General features: G+C 36.9%; 3 protein-coding genes across 3 annotated transcripts; all 3 read left to right on the top strand.

Moving 5' to 3' along the window:
• The first annotated feature begins 948 nt into the window (after nt 1-948).
• On the top strand, nt 949-5,054 carry LOC149008438 (uncharacterized). The gene is made up of 6 exons (XM_089165800.1): nt 949-1,113; nt 1,209-1,439; nt 2,319-2,633; nt 3,000-3,161; nt 4,181-4,264; nt 4,349-5,054. The coding sequence occupies exons 1-6, from the start codon at nt 1,084-1,086 to the stop codon at nt 4,454-4,456; spliced, it is 930 nt and encodes a 309-aa protein (XP_089021926.1). The 5' UTR covers nt 949-1,083; the 3' UTR covers nt 4,457-5,054.
• Nucleotides 5,055-6,841: 1,787 nt separating this feature from the next.
• On the top strand, nt 6,842-11,183 carry LOC149008437 (uncharacterized). Its single transcript, XM_089165799.1, has 6 exons — nt 6,842-7,048; nt 7,143-7,373; nt 8,140-8,454; nt 8,754-8,915; nt 10,282-10,365; nt 10,450-11,183. The coding sequence occupies exons 1-6, from the start codon at nt 7,019-7,021 to the stop codon at nt 10,555-10,557; spliced, it is 930 nt and encodes a 309-aa protein (XP_089021925.1). The 5' UTR covers nt 6,842-7,018; the 3' UTR covers nt 10,558-11,183.
• Nucleotides 11,184-15,881: 4,698 nt separating this feature from the next.
• On the top strand, nt 15,882-18,842 carry LOC149008436 (Thiamine pyrophosphate dependent pyruvate decarboxylase family protein). Its single transcript, XM_089166950.1, has 2 exons — nt 15,882-17,405; nt 18,328-18,842. The coding sequence occupies exons 1-2, from the start codon at nt 15,978-15,980 to the stop codon at nt 18,640-18,642; spliced, it is 1,743 nt and encodes a 580-aa protein (XP_089023076.1). The 5' UTR covers nt 15,882-15,977; the 3' UTR covers nt 18,643-18,842.

The following is an 18,842-nucleotide window of genomic DNA, read 5'->3' as shown; positions in this document are numbered from 1 at the left end:
TAATATCGATTCAAAATGGTATCACTGTCGAATCATTATATTATATTTTCCTTTTATTTTTTGTGTAGGGATTTTTTTTTATTTAATAAATAAATTAAAATATAATTAATCATAGGGTGGTTTCTCTCTCCCTTCTACTCACTGTTGATTTACTTTTATTCCCGTTTCAAAAGTTTCATTTCTAACCACTAAAAAAAATTGAACTCTTATCTTGCCTTCTCACCTGATATTTTAAAATGGTCAAATTACCTCATATTTTGTTTTCATCAGAACTTGCAGAAGTACTAACTCTCACTATGGATTGTATGGGGAAGTAGGAGAGAATCAAACCAATTAAGCCTGAAAGCAGATAACCCCAATCAAAGGAGACCAAACAGGGTTGGGACTCGTTGATGCTTAAACAAGAAAGGAAGAACATGTTAAAAATTTGAAAAGGGAGGGAGCTTAAGGAAGAATATGTTACAGTTGACATGGGGATGGAATTTATCTATTATTGTTTAGAATCTGACACAATTTCTTTATTGGCAAGGGTAGAGTAGAAGATTGTGCTCTCTTTACACCCCTCTACATATTTATAAGAGAAGCACGCCTCTAATCTACCTTGTCATGACGAATTCTTTAGTAAAGAATTGTGCTCTCTTCACACCCCTCTACATATTTATGAGAGAAGCACGCCTCTAATCTACCTTGTCATGACGAATTCTTCATTCCTTCTTTCTCTATTAAACCTTCCATGGTTCCAGTACGAATTTACTCGGTGTTTTAGGTTTAGGTGATGTTGTTGGATGTAATTTTCTAGTGGACTGAATTTGTAGGTGAAAGAATTTGCTTTCGGGTTTTATCCGAAATTTCCTGAAATTGAGAAAATGACGAAGAAAACAAAAAGGCACTTTGACCATGATATTTCGGCCGAAATTCCAGCTCAGCCATTTGTGTCGTATCATCAGAAGCCATGATTCACGCAGATGCCATTTGGATCGAAAAAAATTCATGCTTGACGGCTTAGAGTATTGAGAACCCAGATTCTTTACAGGAAGAATCTTGCAGGGTTCCATTTCAGTTCTCTTCTCAGCTCCAAAAGAAATGGTGAAACGTCCAGTGAAATACTCTGTGGTAATCTCAATTAGTTTCTCTTTTTGATCGTTGTCATTATCATCTACGAGCTTTCACGGATTTTGTTTTTAACATGAAGGATTTGAATCGCGCAGGTGGACGCGTTCACTGACACGGCGTTTAAAGGAAATCCAGCGGCAGTGTGTTTGCTGGAAAAAGAAGAAGAGCAAGATGAGAAATGGATGCAATCTGTTGCAGCGGAATTCAACATTTCAGAAACGTGTTTCTTGATTCCGATTTCCTCTACAAAATCGGACGCTAGTGATTGCTCTAATGACCATTCTGTTTCGCGATTCCGCCTCCGCTGGTTTACTCCTCTAGTTGAGGTTCTTGTTCATTACTTGATTCTCCATATTATCTCTTTTTTGGATTTCTCTTAGAAACTCAAATTTGTTATTTCTGGGGATGTTTTATACTCACTTAAAACCCTTGGAAGTCATAAGTTTCGGTGTTCTTGGATTGTATTTTTTCTGTTTAATTAGAGCTTAGTTTAGACTTATTTATTTACTTGATTTGTTTCTAAGTTCGCAGTTGGTTTTAACCTGGCCCACAGCCCACTCTCTTTTGGCTTTTTAATTTTCCGTTATGTGCAAGTTTGAGTTTTCTACTGTTAAACAAGGAAAAGTTTATGTTGCTAAGCTGCTTTTCAGGAGTTGCAGTGGGTTGTAGATAATCCTCTGCCTATGTAATAGAAATAGAGTGAAGGTAATGGGTTCTTAAATTTCTTATGGTGTTTTGAGTCATGAAGTGCAAAATTTGATGACTCATGGAATTAGTTGTTTTCCTGGGTTTATACTTAAAAGTATTGCTCTCTGTGGTTATTGTTCTTACTCCATGATTATAGAAGTGTCCATTTCATCGCCCCCTCCGCTCCTTTTTGATTTTTTTTTTGGGGAGGGGGAGGGGTTGCAGGTTGTAGCTAATCTTCTCAAAGTTGCATTGCTTGCCTGCACATAGTTCAGAATGTTGAAGGTAGCACGGGGAACAGTCAACCCAGAGAAGTGTTATGGAACTGCAGTGTGCCATATATGAATTAGAACTAAATGATGAGTTCCTACCTTACCATGCCCAAATTCACTAGTTATTGTAAATTTCCAATGGGTTCTGCTAAATTTCATTCATTGGATGGCTGTCAGTAGACAACTGTTTTTGCAACTATCAGTAGATAAACTTCCACATAATTCGGTTTTCATTTTTGTCTACAGGTCGAACTTTGTGGTCATGGAACCTTAGCATCTGCACATTTTCTCTTTGCATCCGAGCTAGTAAGAACAAATATTATTGAGTTTTTAACACTATCTGGAGTTCTGACTGCTAAAAGGGTTACTGCATCAAGAAATGTGGATGCGTCAAAATTAGCAGATGACAAACCAGAAGAGCATTTCTCTATAGAACTAGACTTCCCTACAATTCCTTTGCTGAAGTGTGAATCTGAAGATATTCCGTCACTTCCTGAAACTCTGAATGGTGCTTCTGTGGTCAATGCAAGTAAAACAGTTGAAGCTGGCGGTGACCTCTATGTACTTATTTTATCCCATTCATTTATAATGACACTTGATTATGCATACACTAGGGTGCTTCATTAATGTATGCGGGTAACAATTTTGGTAGTGAGCTTTAACTTAGTAACTTGGATACATTCATTTCAAGAAATTATTAGAATTGGAAGCCTCTGCTTTTCTTAATCCCTGTTCATCTCCTCTTTCTTTTTTAATGCTTGTAGTATTGTAAGAAATTTGACACTATCGCTGTGCCAGGTTGTACCTTTTTACCCACTCTGGGCACAGCTTGTTTGTTGTAAGTTACATGGATGTCTTACTTTTATCACCAATCTAGGATTTTTTGGCATTTGTACTGAAAGAGGGAACTTGGTTGCATTCTCTTAGGTCGAGCTCTCATCAGGAAAGACTGTTGCAGATCTACAACCACAATTGGATGAGATACGAAAATGTCCTGTAAGAGGGGTCATTGTTACAGGGCCTGCCCCTGATGGTTCTGGATTTGATTTCTTTACTCGTGTTTTTTATCCAAAGATAGGAATTAATGAGGTAACTTCTTTGATATGTATGAACATTGTTAAGTTGTGTACCATGATAGGGGATTGTCCCTATCATGGACTAGGTGGTTTCCTGTAGTTGTTTTTGTTTTGTTATTTATTTCTTTGTCATTTCTTTCCTTATTTGGGTTGTTGTAGTTGTAGTTATACTAGGCTTGTGTCGTTCCTGTTCTACATATGGTTGTAGGCTTGTAGCTATCTATCAGTTGCTTCTCTCCTTGGACAATCTCTTCTTTGCTTTCTTTGTCTTTTATTTCATCAGCGGGTTATAGATTCTGGGTTTGTTACAAATTTAATATGGACTCTGGTATTTTTCTTATCCTTTGGTTAGAAATATAAGTAATATTTAACAAAGATTCACTCACTCTATTATTGAATGTTAAAAACTTATGTTGTAGAACTAAATGGTGAAAAACTGGGCCCGCACTTGAAAATTTAATTCTGTTAATGGAAGATACTGGTCACCCACTTTCAAATAGAGTATAACCTTGAAAACTTGCCCTTATGGGTGACAATCATGTCTTACTTTGGTTCTTCTTGTGTACTTGCTACATTTACCTCATCTTTCTTGTGTACTTGTTGAACATTGCAAATGTTTTCTATGTTTTCTTTCTTCTTCTCTCTCTCTCTCTCTCTGTGTTTTTTTAAGCTTCAATGCTATTCTGGGTTCCAACTGATGATTTACTAAAATTTATTTTTTCGTCTTATTAGTGTTTATGCTAAAATTTTCCCATTCAGTTCAAATCATTTTAGTGAAGGGGCTTTGGTGGTTCATCTTGCCCTCGTTTACATGCCCCCCCCCCCCCTTTTATCTAAGGTACTATAAAGCCAATACAAAACCAATGTACTTGTCTTAGTTAAACCTAATATGCAAAATAATTCCCCCCGTTAGACCATGATGATTGTTCAAAAGATTATAAAGTAAGAATCATAATTGTGAACATAATATTAGATTCTTTGTATCCTTAATAGATGTTTGGTCATTTGAAATGGTTTTCATTTATCTACCAGGATCCTGTTTGTGGAAGCATACATGGTGCCTTAGCACCCTATTGGAGCAAAAAGCTGGGAAAATGTGATCTTGTTGCATACATGGTATCCTCTTTAACTCCCTCTCTTTGTGCTATGAACACAAACATGTGCATTGCATTTCACAATAACACAATTTATTTGGATTAGGCATCTCCAAGGGGTGGAGTGCTGGAATTGCATTTAGATGAGACAACCCAGAGAGTAATGATTCGAGGCAAAGCTGTTACAGTCATGGAAGGTTCCTTGTTGGCCTAACTAAGAAAGTAGCACCTCCTTTCTTGGAGTTCTATGTAGAATGTACCAGTTTTTTTGAATTTGAATAGTATGTTGTCTTGATTGGTAGACCTCGTTTCTGCATTGAATTGATGTCTGCCTAAAATAAAATTTAATGCTGCTGGTGTCTCTCTTCTAACACCCTGGTTGAGTAGAAGCAGCACATACGATACACGTGGCCAACCCGTGATTTTGGGAGAATGCTAGTATTATTTTTGAACAAGAAGAGAGATTTTGTAATCAGATGTAATTCCGATTATGGGTTTCAACCTGAAAAACAGGTCAGGTGCTGGTTATCCAGAAGCTGTACATTAAGCAATGTCTTACCATATTCAAGGTATCACTGAAGGTTTGTTGGTGTGCTTTGCTTTGGCAACTGCATTTTCTTTCATCTTTCATATTCTGTATTTTTGTATTTTTTAAACAATATCCTTATGGTAGCTCCACACATTATTGGAGATCTAGAAAGGAAATATTCTCCCCAGTGATCATATTAATTTTATGTTTCAGTTTCTTTCTCATCCAGTTTTCCTTGTTCTTTCTTCTTGAGTTTAACGGTTATATTGTGCGTTTTGGACCCAGAACATAATGTTGGCTTCATTCTCGAAATTGTTTCTATACTCTACCATGAAGGAAACTGTTGTTGGAAACTTTACTGTACCATTAATGAAACAGTTTGATATGGTACAGCTTTATATTTGTTGTTTCAGTTATGGTATGTGGTTTTGATACCAAGTGGATATGTTCTAGGGTTTTCCAAAGAGATATGCAAGTGTTATCAACCTTGATCAGGCAAAAGCAAAACATGGTTGGATATGATCGATACAGTTCAATATGGTTGACACCACTAACCCTAAACTTCAAAACATTTGATTTGAATATTTCACTGGATCATCTCCAAGTCTAGGGAAGGATTTGGAAAGAACCCTAATGATTCCTTCAATCGTAAGGCGAGGTGGAGGGACACTGCAACGAATGAATTGTTTATATGTCTCAATTGTCATGTTAGATGTTAAAAAAGAAAGTAAAGCTTCATCATGAAGGTGATGTATTCTCTAACACTGGATTGGAATCTCAATTGGACATCTATGGCAACTCTACCTACATACTTCTTTTATCAGCATGTTCCAATATCACGACACTCATTGGTCCACTTGTCAAACATCTCACTAAATGGGTTAATGAATCCTAAGGGGTTTGGTTACATGCATCGACATTTGAAATCTCTGGATTCATGAATGTTAGATTTATATCTGTTTGGTTGTGAAAATCTCTAGATTCATGAAATCTAGAGATTCATCTTTTTACACTAAAAATGTGAATTTATAGATTTATGGGTAAGGGTTGAAATTCATAGATTTCATCCTTACTATAAAAACGCTAGGCATTTGTGCATTCATAAAAATCATAGATTAATATATAGATTTCATTCCACATATTCGGTTAACCAAACAGTTAATTATATAAAATGTGACTCCATAGATTTGAAATCTATAAATTTGAAATTTCTGGATACTTGATGAGAGAGGCAAAGCTTGTGTATGTAAATATTTTCTATCAATTCCAAAAGCTTTTAAAAAGAGGAGGGGTTTATGGATACATGATACAAGTGTCATTGGGTATTTATTTATTTAGGTTTTTTACCAGTGAGGTAGACAGGTAGGTAGAGGATTGTGCTTTCCTCACACTCCAGATTTATAAGAGAAGCACACCTCTGATATACCTTGCCAAGAGAAGCACACCTCTAATATACCTTGCCATGATGAAATTTTCATTCCTTCTTTCTCTATTAAACCTTCCATGGTTACAAACTTACATACGATTTTACTCGGTGTGTCAGGTTTAGGTGTAATGGTGCCCAAAGGGGGTGGTGTTGTTCGATGTAATTCTTTAATGGATTGGATTTGTAGATGAATGAATTTGCTTTCGAAGGGGAATATTTGAGGACCCACATACTTTTTCTTTCTTTTTTTTTCAACACGAGTTTTAAAACTTAAAAAAAAAAATCATTTTTGCAGAAAAGTAATGCCAAACATATGTTTTAATAAAAAAAAACTTATTTTATCTGGTGGTTTTCAAACAATTTTTGAGTTTTAACTTTTAACCCAAGATGAGTTTTCTTACTGATTTTCTAAAAACAGGTAAAAAGCAAAAATGAAAAAAAGAGAGAATATATCACAAACGATATTATAAAGATTCGGATTTGTTTCGGATGTGTTACCGAAAAAAAGGACTCGTTTCTGATAGCAAATTTTATGTCGGGTTTTATCCGAAATTTCCAGAAATTGAGAAAATGACGAAAAAAAGACAAAAAGGCGCTTTGAAGTTTGAACATTCTATTTCGGCCGAAATTCCAGCCCAGCCATTCGTGTCGTACTCGTATCACAAGAAAGCAAAAAATTCATGCTTGACGGCTTAAGCATTGCAAATTATGGGGAAACGCAAAAAATTCATGCTTGACGGCTTGAGCATTGAAAACCCAGATTCTTTACAGGAAGAATCTTGCAGGGTTCCATTTCAGTTCTCTTCTCAGCTCAAAAAAAAATGGTGAAACGTTCTGTGAAATACTCTCTGGTAATTTCAACTGGTTTCTCTTTTTGATCGTTGTCATCATCATCTGCGAGCTTTAGGGATTTTGTTTTTAACATGAAGGATTTGAATCGCGCAGGTGGACGCGTTCACTGACACGGCGTTTAAAGGAAATCCAGCGGCAGTGTGTTTGCTGGAAAAAGAAGAAGAGCAAGATGAGAAATGGATGCAATCTGTTGCAGCGGAATTCAACATTTCAGAAACTTGTTTCTTGATTCCGATTTCCTCTACACAATCGGACGCTAGTGATTGCTCTAATGGCCATTCTGTTTCGCGATTCCGCCTTCGCTGGTTTACTCCTCTAGTTGAGGTTCTTGTTCATTACTTGATTCTCCATATTATCTCTTTTTAGGATTTCTGTTAGAAACTCAAATTTGTTATTTCTGGAGATGTTTTATACTCACTTAAAACCCTTGGGAGTCTCATAAGTTTCGGTGTTCTTGGATTGTATGTTTTCTTTAATTAGAGCTTCCGGCCGCAGGGTAACCCCCCCCCTATTTCCGGCAAGTTGCCGTAAACAATGGAAAGAGGCACGCCGGTAACAGTGGGTTGTGGGTAATCCTCTGTTTTTTTAATAATAGAAGGGAAGGGGTGGGGTTTAGACTTATTTATTACTTGATTTGTTTATTTGGAATTAGTTGTTTTCCTGGGTTTATACTTCAAAGTATTGCTCTCTGTAACTATTGTTCTTACTCCATGATTATAGAAGTGTCCATTTCCTCGCTCCCTCCGCTCCTTTTTGTGTTTTTTTTTTTTGGGGGGGGGGGGGGGGGGGAGGGGTTGCAGGTTGTAGCTAATCTTCTCAAAGTTGCATTGCTTGCCTCTACATAGTTCAGAATGTTGAAGGTAGCACGGGAACGGTCAACCCATAGAAGTGTTATGGAACTGCAGTAAACCATATATGAATTAGAACTAAATGATGAGTTCCTACCTACCATGCCCAAATTCACTAGTACCGTATATTTCCAATGGGTTCTGTTAAATTTCATACATTGGATGGCTGTCAGTAGACGACTGTTCTTGCAACTATCAGTAGATAAACTTCCACATAATTCGGTTTTCATTTTTGTCTACAGGTCGAACTTTGTGGTCATGCAACCTTAGCATCTGCACATTTTCTCTTCACATCCGAGCTAGTAAGAACAAATATTATTGAGTTTGAAACACTATCTGGAGTTCTGACTGCTAAAAGGGTTACTGCATCAAGAAATGTGGATGCGTCAAAATTCGCAGATGACAAACCAAAAGAGCATTTCTCTATAGAAATAGACGTCCCTACAATTCCTTTGCTCAAGTGTGAATCTGAAGATATTCCATCACTTCCTGAAACTCTGAATGGTGCTTCTGTGGTCAATGCAAGTAAAACAGTTGAAGCCGGTGGTGACCTCTATGTACTTATTTTATCCCATTCATTTATAATGACACTTGATTATGTATATACTAGGGTGCTTCGTCAATGTATGCGGGTAACAATTATGGTAGTGAGCTTTAACTTAGGGACAACTTGGATCCCTGTCTGTCTCCTCTTTCTTGTTTAATGCTTGTAGTATTGCAAGAAATTTGACACTATGGCTGTGCCAGGTTGTACCTCTTTACCCCACTCTGGGCACAGCTTGTTTGTTGTAAGTTACATGGATGTCTTACTTTTGGCATTTGTACTGAAAGAGGGAACTTGGTTGCATTCTCTTAGGTCGAGCTCTCATCGGGAAAGACTGTTGCAGATCTACAACCACAATTGGATGAGATACGAAAGTGTCCTGTAGGAGGGGTCATTGTTACAGGGCCTGCCCCTGATGGTTCTGGATTTGATTTCTTTACTCGTGCTTTTTATCCAAAGATTGGAATTAATGAGGTAACTTCTTTGATACGTATGAACATTGTTAAGTTGTGTAGCATGATAGGGGATTGTCCCTATCATGAACTAGATGATTTCCTGTAGTTGTTTTTGTTTTGTTATTTATTTCTTTGTCATTTCTTTCCGTATTTGAGTTGTCATAGTTGTAGTTATACTAGGATTGTCTTTCCTGTTTTACATTTGGTTGTAGCTATCTATCAGTTGCTTCGCTCCTTGGACAATCTCTCTTTGCTTTCTTTGTCTTCTATTTCATCAACGGGTTTATAGATTCTGGGTTTGTCACAAATTTAATATGGATTCTGGTATTTTTCTTATCCTTCAGTTAGAAATATGAGTAATATTTAACAAATATTCACTCACTCTATTATTGAATGTTAAAAACTTATGTTGTAGAACTAAAGGGTGAAAAACTGGGCTGCGCTTGAAAATTTATTTCTGTTAATGGAATAAACTAGTTTCTCTTCCCTCCCCTCTCCACCCACTTTCAAATGTAGTACAACCTTGAAAACTTGCCCTTATGGGTGACAATCATGTCGTACTTTTGTTTTTCTAGTGTACTTGCTACACCTTGTCCTGTATCACTGTGAATAATTACTGAGGATTCTTGTTCTAGATGCTAGTTATACTTCATTTAACTGTCTTTTTTGTTTTGGAAGAATATTTTCAATTTTTGGTTTTTATCATTTTTACAAAGTGTCTTGTGGATCCATACTTTCACTATATTAAAGTACCATGATATCTTTGTTTTGTCTTGGACTTAAGTAAATCTGTAGCCTGTTTCTATATAATAATTGGTACTTAGGCATCTTAAATTTTGAACATGATCTCTGATTAGAGGATATCATCTTTACGGGTAGTTGTTAGTCTGCATTCTGTACCATATAGTTGTGAAGATTTTTAGTTATATCATTTCTATTGTTGAACATTGCAAATGTTTTCTATGTTTTCTATGTTTTCTTTTCTCTCTCTCTCTGTCTTTTTTAAGCTTCAATGCTATTCTGGGTTCCAAATGATGATTTACTAAAATTTATTTTTTCGTCTTAGTAGTGTTTTATGCAAAAATTTTCCCATTCAATACAAATCATTTTAGTGAAGGGGCTTTGCTGGTTCATCTTGCCCTAGTTTACATGTCTCTCCCCCCCCCCCCCCCCCAACCTTTTTTGAGCCAAGGTACTATAAAGCCAAATACAAAACCAATGTACTTGTCTTAGTTAAACCTAATATGCAAAATAATTCCCCTGTTAGACCACAATGATTGTTCAAAGGATTATAAAGTAAGAACCTTATTGAGAACATAATATTAGATTCTTTGTATGCTTAATGGATGTTTGGTCATTTGAAATAATTTTCATTTATCTACTAGGATCCTGTTTGTGGAAGCATACATGGTGCCTTGGCGCCCTATTGGAGCAAAAAGCTGGGAAAATGTGATCTTGTTGCATACATGGTATCCTCTTTAACTCACTCTCTTTGTGCTATGAACACAAACATGTGCATTGCATTTCACAATAACACAATTTATTTGGATTAGGCATCTCCAAGGGGTGGAGTGCTGGAATTGCATTTAGATGAGACAACCCAGAGAGTAATGATTCGAGGCAAAGCTGTTACTGTCATGGAAGGTTCCTTGTTGGCCTAACTAAGAAAGTAGCACCTCCTTTCTTGGAGTTCTATGTAGAATGTACCAGTTTTTTGAATTTGAATATTATGTTGTCTTGATTGGTAGACCTCGTTTCTGCATTGAATTGATGTCTGCCAAAAATAAAATCTAATGCTGCTGGTGTCTCTCTTCTAACACCCTGGTTGAGTAGAAGCAGCACATACGATACATGTGGCCAACCCGTGATTTTGGGAGAATGCTAGTATTACTTTTGGACCAGCAGAGAGATTGTTTAACAGATGTAATTCCGATTATGGGTTTCAACCTGTAAACAGATCAGGTGCTGGTCATCCAGAAGCTGTACATTAAGCAATGTCTTACCATAGTCAAGGTCATCACTGAAGGTTTGTTGGTGTGCTTTGCTTTGGCAACTGCATTTTCTTTCATCTTTCATATTCTGTATTTTTGTATAAACAATATCCTTATGGTAGCTCCACACATTATTGGAGATCTAGAAAGGAAATATTCTCCCCAGTGATCATATTAATTTTATGTTTCAGTTTCTTTCTCATCCAATTTTCCTTTTTCTTTCTTCTTGAGTTTAACGGTTATATTGTGCGTTTTGGACCCAGAATATATCGATGGCTTCATGTTCGAAATTGTTGTTGGAAACTGACTGTACCAATAATGAAACATTTTGATATGATACAGCTTTATATTTGTTGTTTCAGTTATGGTACGTGGTTTTGATACCAAGTGGATATGATCTAGGTTTTCCAAAGAGATATGCAAGTGTTATCAACCTTGATCAGGCAAAAGCAAAACATGGTTGGATATGATCGATACAGTTCAACACCTCTAACCCTACACTTCAAACCATTTGATTTGAATATTTCACTGGATCATCTCCAAGTCTAGGGAAGGATTTGGAAAGAACCCTAAATAATCCTTCAATTGTAAGGGCATCTTTGACATTATCTTTTTTTTTTTTTTTTTTTTTTTGGATAGAAAACTTCACTTTAAATCTAGACGGCAAAATCGAGGCAGCAAAGATCAAATCTACAAGCCAGGATCGGAAATAGGCCAAACAATCATTATTGCCAGGACTGGGCCTTCCTAATTAGCTGATCAGCAATAGTGTTGACCTGCCTAAGAATAAAATTAAAGGTACACAGTTCAAAATAGGGAGCAAGATATTTGATATCTGCAATGATGGGTTCTAAGTCTCTTCTAATTGAACCAACATTTTGAATATAGTCCAAAACATTTTTGCAATTCAATTTGATAATGACATTATCAAAGCCTTCTCCCAACGCATATAGGATCATCATTCTGATAGCAAGAGCCTCCCCAATTGTTGCCGATTGAAAGGAACTGGGTTCCAATGCCACTAATCTCACTCATCCTTCTGAATCTCTAATGATTAGTCCGAGGCCCATACTTGGCTCACCTTCTTTCAAGCTGGCATCACAGTTTTCTTTGAACCAACTTACTAGTGGGTGCATCCGACTTGGAACCTCTTGAGGTGGGTCCAAATTTGCTGTGACGAACAAGGTCCAGTGGGGTGATTGGGTTTTTTAGCTCTCCAAATTTTATCATGGGCTTGTACAACCTTATTTGCAACACCTGCTGTCACTTTTAGGGTTTTATTTTTTATTTTTTTGTTAATAACAAATTTTTATTAGCCAGCCATATGTGCCAACAAATGAAATAAACACAAACTGTAGAAATTGCATGTTTCTTCTTTGAATTAGCATTCAATCAGCATTAATATTAGCATCTCTAAAGTATTTAAATTAAAGTGTTCCATGTCATCAGAAAAATTGGTATGCAGTATATGTGTATGTTTTGAACATTAATTGGATGGACAAAACTCAAATTTATAAGAACATGTTTAATAGGAATAATGAAAATGGATTCTATGAATTTTAAATGTTTAACTTTGAAAGACATGAAACAATAAATGCCATAGACACGAATAATTTAATGTATAAATAATTACTTACATGTCTACATCGAAAACTCAAAAACAATTATAAAAATCAAAAGAGATGTAGACATGTAAGTAATCAAATTTCATTCTAAAACATTATTAAAAGATGAATAAAATAGCAAAGAATCTACTACCTAGTCATATAAAAATCTTTAACAAAATATCGTACTATAGAAATATTTTGCTGAATCCCACATCATAAAATACTTAGAATTCAAAACTACATGCTTTATGACAGAAAAACAAACTATTATATATATTATATATATGCATTAAGTAGCATATAAAATGAACATTTTAAGTCTAATGCATCACCTATGCAACCTCATATTGAGTGAGATAGTGGTACAATAAAATGTATGGAACAATACGATGTCGGATTTACAATATGAACGCATTATACAATTTCATTAGAAAATGATTGATGGAGTGGTTCTTTATGAAGGTGAATGAATTTCGGGAAAGGAGAATATTTTTCCAAAGGTGGGTGTAGTGTCATTTACTAGGATTGGGGGATAGGGAGGTGAGTTTGTTCAATTTTGATCTATGGTTAAACTATTTAACCTTTGGGGAGATGAGTTCATTAAAATATCTTAATGGTTGTACACATTTTGAGTCAAAATCCGTTCATATTTAGGACTAGTTTGAAAATTTATAACAAACATAAGTAAAATATGATACGATTTAGATACATATCCGAATAAAGTGCGAAATTTGAGCTAACTTGATAAACATGAGGAACAATTCTTATTGCTTTTGGTTTTGTATTTGTATATCGTTGAGCTTGAGTTGATATTTCCTTTAGAATTTAAACCAGCTGGATTCATACAAATTGCTTTTACCTAAGTGATTGATATAAAATAAAAACTATTAGTCTTATCCAAAAAAAAGTATTAGTAGAAATACAAATTAACCTTAAAGATTCTTAATAAATCATGAACAGAACAAAACTAATGAATGTAAAAGTTTCCCAAATGTTTTATTTTAGGAACACTTCTATATCCATTTTCCAATCCAAAATATGATGCAAGATAGTTCCTTTACTTAACCCTCAAGAAAACAATACTTTTATACAAACTAGGAATTTTGAAAGGATTGGTTGCTTAGTAGAGTGAAGTAGAAGGATTCAACTTTAGTGTTCTGCATTGAGCACTGTGTTGTCTATAGTCGAGATCGAAATCTTGATAGTCCGTTTCGATTTTCACCACCTGCAAAATGGGCGGTCAAGATTTAATCTTGACCGTTGGTAGCAAGTGTTACACATTAAATGCGCAGCATTTAAGTTCACTCTAAAGTGGAGTTATTAGGATTTAGATCCTCTGCGTTTAGCGCAAGGCTTGGATTTGAGCGTCGGAACGCTGGATGCCCTGCCTATGCATACGCAGGGGATCCGTGTGCGAGTTATTAGGGGATAAAAACTAAAAAGGGTAGAATGGTTGGCTCGATCGGTAAAAGCATCCCACGAACCACAACAAAGCGGTAGAATGGGTAAGCAGATTCGTACGCTTAGAATTTTGTTGGCGATACTTTTAACCTTGCTTTGATTGAAATACTCAAAAATATTTTGAAGATGGGAAAAATTCTTGGTGATTGCCCCTTCTATTAGACCAAATGAATAATGCCATAGAAAAAGCAAGATAATATCTTCATATATATCAGAATGGTGGGGCAGGTTAGAAATTATTTTGGAATTGTTTGATCAGGATTGTGAGCTATCTTTCCACAGATCATAGGTAGCTGGTTGGAAGAAGCTATGTTTGAATTCACAACTGAAGACAGGTAAACACCAGTTCTATAAAAGATTTAACTGGGCAGGTTTTATTATATTTGATTGGCATGAAGTAGCAGTAAACCCACTTGCTGGAAGAGGGTTGAAGCTTGGATCATCATACAAGGATTGTGAAAAGGAAAAATTTACGGAATCTTTGACCTCCTTACAAGGTTGAAGACAGCAAAATCTAAGGAACTGCAAGAATCAATCCTGAATCTAAACTTTGAGCCAAAAAATGAATCTAACTAGAAAAGTTACTCTGTACATGATAAAATGGAGGAAGAAAAAATAATCAAATCACAGAATTACAGCGTGTAACATGAATCACAGCTCAAGAATGGCATGGTTGAGCAGAGAGGCAACTGGGTAACACCTCCCTCAAATCTCAACCCAGGAATTTTACAAAAAAATATCTCAACCCAGGAAGGACGACCCAGGAAGGACGACGAGGAGGAGAAGAAGAAAAAGCAAACATTTGGGGCTTTTGAGTGCCCCAAAAGGTATATTACCCAAAGAGAAGGATAAGAGTCACCAGAAAAAGCCAACCCAGAAGGCCAAGGTAGAATTTTGACGTGAGCGATGACGTGAAGGGATTTTTTTTGGAATGTAAAACACACTCCTCTAAAATGGAAAATATTCAACCTTTCTTTATGATCTTAAGAGTTTAATACCTTAGGGACTAGGCGAAGTCTTATATTATATATGACAGTTATGGACCATAAAACAAGGAGGTGTGTCCCATCTATAATTATTAATATATAAAATTAAAAAATTTTAGTTGGTATATGTAGGTTCCACTGCCTACTGTGTGGCTCAAAATTGTTAGAGAGAGTTGATTTGGACTATAGTCAAAGTGTGTATAAGCTGACAGGGCAAACCTCAGTGCTAAAAAAGAAAAAAGAAGGACGAAAGACACTCCTCTATTTGACTGTGTTTTGGCATAATTTTGGATAATTGGCCAGAACAAGGCCCCAAGTTTGGTAGTTCTCAGTAGTGGACAGTGGTAGAGGGTATAATTGTAGTACTTTGTGCTCCTCGAATGCTTGTTCAACATAAATATAGGTATAAGGTACGACTAGAGATCAAGGTTTAAAGTATTCCACAATACCATACGATACTAGCAAATACGTCTCTTCATTTGACCTAATAGATACGATACATCTCGATGTCTCTCTATTAAAGTATACTAAAATATATTAGTCAGAACGATACAATACTCAATACAATACAATACGTCCCTTAAAATCACCTGACCGATACGATACTTGATACCGATACTTTAAACCTTGCTAAAGATTCTATTTTTCTTAAATTCTTTTATTATTTTTATTTATAGAACAATCCTATTTGATTTTGTGGTTAAAAAATGTGAAGGAGTTGTCGGGAGAGATGATCCGACTCATGGGTGCTCCAAAAGTTGAGAGGATCGAATCAAAAATTTTAATTTATCCCAAGGTGGCTCAATTTGACTAAAATAGATCCCATTAGTCCTTTGGCAAAAAAAAAAAACACCGAACATTCTGTGACAGCTACTCTTGAAAAAAAAAAAAAAAAAAAGCTACTCTTTATCCACTATATATATTACTGAAGTAGCTTGAGTTCTTCAACAAACCTCTTGATCTTTCTCTCCTCAAAAGCCCTTAATCGCTTTAGGCTCTAAAACTTGCAACTCATTTCACTTGAAGCGGAGCTCTAATGGCAACCAACGATCAAAATTCAGAATCCAAACATATGGAATCCGAAATCGATGGTAATGTTCTAGTAGCTCAAGCTTTGTCTCGCGCCGGCATCGATTATATGTTTGGTGTGGTTGGTATTCCTGTAACTTCTCTTGCGAATCGCGCTGTCGGCGTTGGAATCCGATTCATCGCTTTCCATAACGAGCAATCTGCAGGCTATGCTGCTTCTGCTTACGGTTATCTCACCGGCCGTCCGGGAGTTCTTCTCACCGTCTCTGGTCCTGGCTGCGTTCATGGCCTCGCTGGTCTCTCAAACGCTGCCATTAACACATGGCCGATGGTGTTGATCTCTGGATCCTGCGATCAAAAGGATTTTGGTCGTGGAGATTTTCAGGAGCTTGATCAAGTTGCTGCTGTGAAACCCTTTTCGAAGTTCTCTGCAAAGCCTACCGATATTTCAGAAATCCCTAAACATGTCTTTGATGTCGTCTATCATGCTGTTGCTGGCCGACCCGGGGGATGTTACTTGGATGTTCCCACCGATGTTCTTCATCAAACAATTTCACAATCTGAGGCTTCAAAGCTCTTAGATGCGGCCGAGAGTTCTAGGGCTTCACGTGCGACTGAAAAAACTGTTGGAAGCCTTGAAACTGAAATTCAGAAAGCCGTGGCTCTGCTTCGAAGCGCTGAGAGGCCTCTTATTGTGTTCGGGAAAGGTGCAGCTTATTCTCGGGCTGAGGATGCCTTGAAGAAGTTTGTTGATACTACTGGGATTCCCTTCTTGCCCACTCCAATGGGGAAGGGTTTGTTGCCTGATACACATGAGCTTGCTGCCACGGCTTCTCGTTCACTTGCGATTGGTCGATGTGATGTAGCCCTTGTTGTGGGTGCGAGGCTTAACTGGTTGTTGCATTTCGGTGAGTCACCCAGATGGTCCAAGGATGTGAAATTCATTCTGGTTGATGTTTCCAAAGAAGAAATTGAGCTTCGGAAACCACACCTGGGTTTGGTTGGTGATGCTCGACATATCATGGAGTTGATAAACAAGGAGATCAAAGATGAACCTTTCTGTTTGGGGAAATCGCATTCTTGGGTTGAAGCGATTTCGAAGAAGACTAAGGAGAATGTTTCAAGGATGGAATTGCAGTTGGCAAAGGTTGTTGTACCATTTAATTTCCTTACTCCGATGAGAATTATTAGGGATGCAATTCTGGCACAAGGAAGCCCTGCCCCGATTGTGGTGTCGGAGGGAGCAAATACCATGGATGTTGGTAGGTCTGTATTAGTTCAGACAGAGCCGAGAACAAGGCTGGATGCAGGGACTTGGGGAACTATGGGTGTTGGTCTCGGTTATTGTATTGCTGCAGCTGTGGCATCACCGGATCGACTGGTAGTTGCTGTCGAAGGAGACTCTGGATTTGGATTTAGTGCTATGGAAGTCGAGGTTTGCTCCCTTTTCTTAGGCTTTGCTTTTTCATGCACGCATTTAGAACACCTAAGAAACGTATATTTGCTGGGACCTGATGAATTAGTTTGGAAGCATTTAACCTATTATAAGTGACTTTCTGCTTTTCTAGTTCTAGGTACTTCATTTCAAGCATGTCTCTTGCATCGTTCTGTTATTCCCGAAACTGTTTTGGGTTTTAGATGCCAACAATGCAGCTTTTCGTTGTGAGCTTAATACAAAAACCTTGAAACTGTGAGGCAACACACATAAAAAGGAATTCCATCAGGTTGCCTGAGAAATCATCTACATCCTTCATCATTATTGTGTAGGAACCCATTAGCTAGTTGTAAATCTTAGTTCAAGGGTAAACTGATAGTGGCAAAGCTATTGGAACCTCCAGAAGAATGTCATTTCACATTGTTTCTTCTAGTACTCTTGGATTGATACGATTACCTTTCTGATCTTTGGTCACTCGGAGGGTTTAAGGATGAATTTGGGATTTGGTGGTGTTCATGTTCTGTTGTCATCCCAAGCGTTTATTTTTTGTTCTTTGTTTTCCAATCTCTAGTTGATATGTTTGTTTGTTGTTTTTAAATTGGGAATTATTTCAGTGGATGAATTTGCTTAAAAACATAGTTTGACATGCTTAATCCTATACTCTTGGAGCTTTAAATAGACTCTGGTTGAGCTATTTGGTTTTGCAAGTTTGGTTCTTCTCATATGAATTGAGACCCCTTTTCCAGTTTCACTTTATGAAGTCGATGGCTGTAAAATTAATGCAGTTCCAGTCTTTAGGAGATACCTTGTGAATCACTTATATATATTGTTCATTCTTTTTTTTGGGTTGTGTCTGTCTGTGTTCTTTCATAAAGATATCTCTGGTGATGGAAATTTTCATTGTTTTTATGTAATTGTACAGACGCTAGTACGGTACCAGTTGCCCGTGGTTGTGATTGTTTTCAACAATGGTGGAGTATATGGTGGTGACCGGAGGAATCCTGAAGAAATAACTGGGCCTCACAAGGAGGATCCTGCTCCCACGTCTTTTGTTCCTGGTGCAGCTTATCATACTGTCATGGAAGCTTTTGGAGGAAAAGGATATCTTGTTGGGACACCAGAAGAACTCAAATCTGCCCTTGCTGAATCATTTTCAGCACGAAAACCAGCTGTAATAAATGTAATTATTGATCCATATGCTGGATCAGAAAGTGGGAGGATGCAGCATAAGAATTGAGGTAGGACAGTTTTGTTTTTCTTTTTGAATCTGTGTCATCTTCTTGGACCGACATTACAGTTGCTGCTAGCATCAGGCTCCCATTGTTCTATCTACTTAATTCTGCTGGCATATTAAGTTATTTCATTGATGGTTTATCCCAATGATTTTTGTGTAATAATTGAGATTGTCAATTCAGATAAATAAAAATTTGGTTGTAA

This window comes from Hakea prostrata, chromosome 8, assembly GCF_041222555.1.
Source record: "Hakea prostrata isolate BN-2017 chromosome 8, UWA_Hpros_2, whole genome shotgun sequence".
NCBI lineage: Eukaryota > Viridiplantae > Streptophyta > Magnoliopsida > Proteales > Proteaceae > Hakea > Hakea prostrata.
Note: the sequence above shows the minus strand (reverse complement) of the source record. Positions and strands in the feature narration are given on the sequence as shown.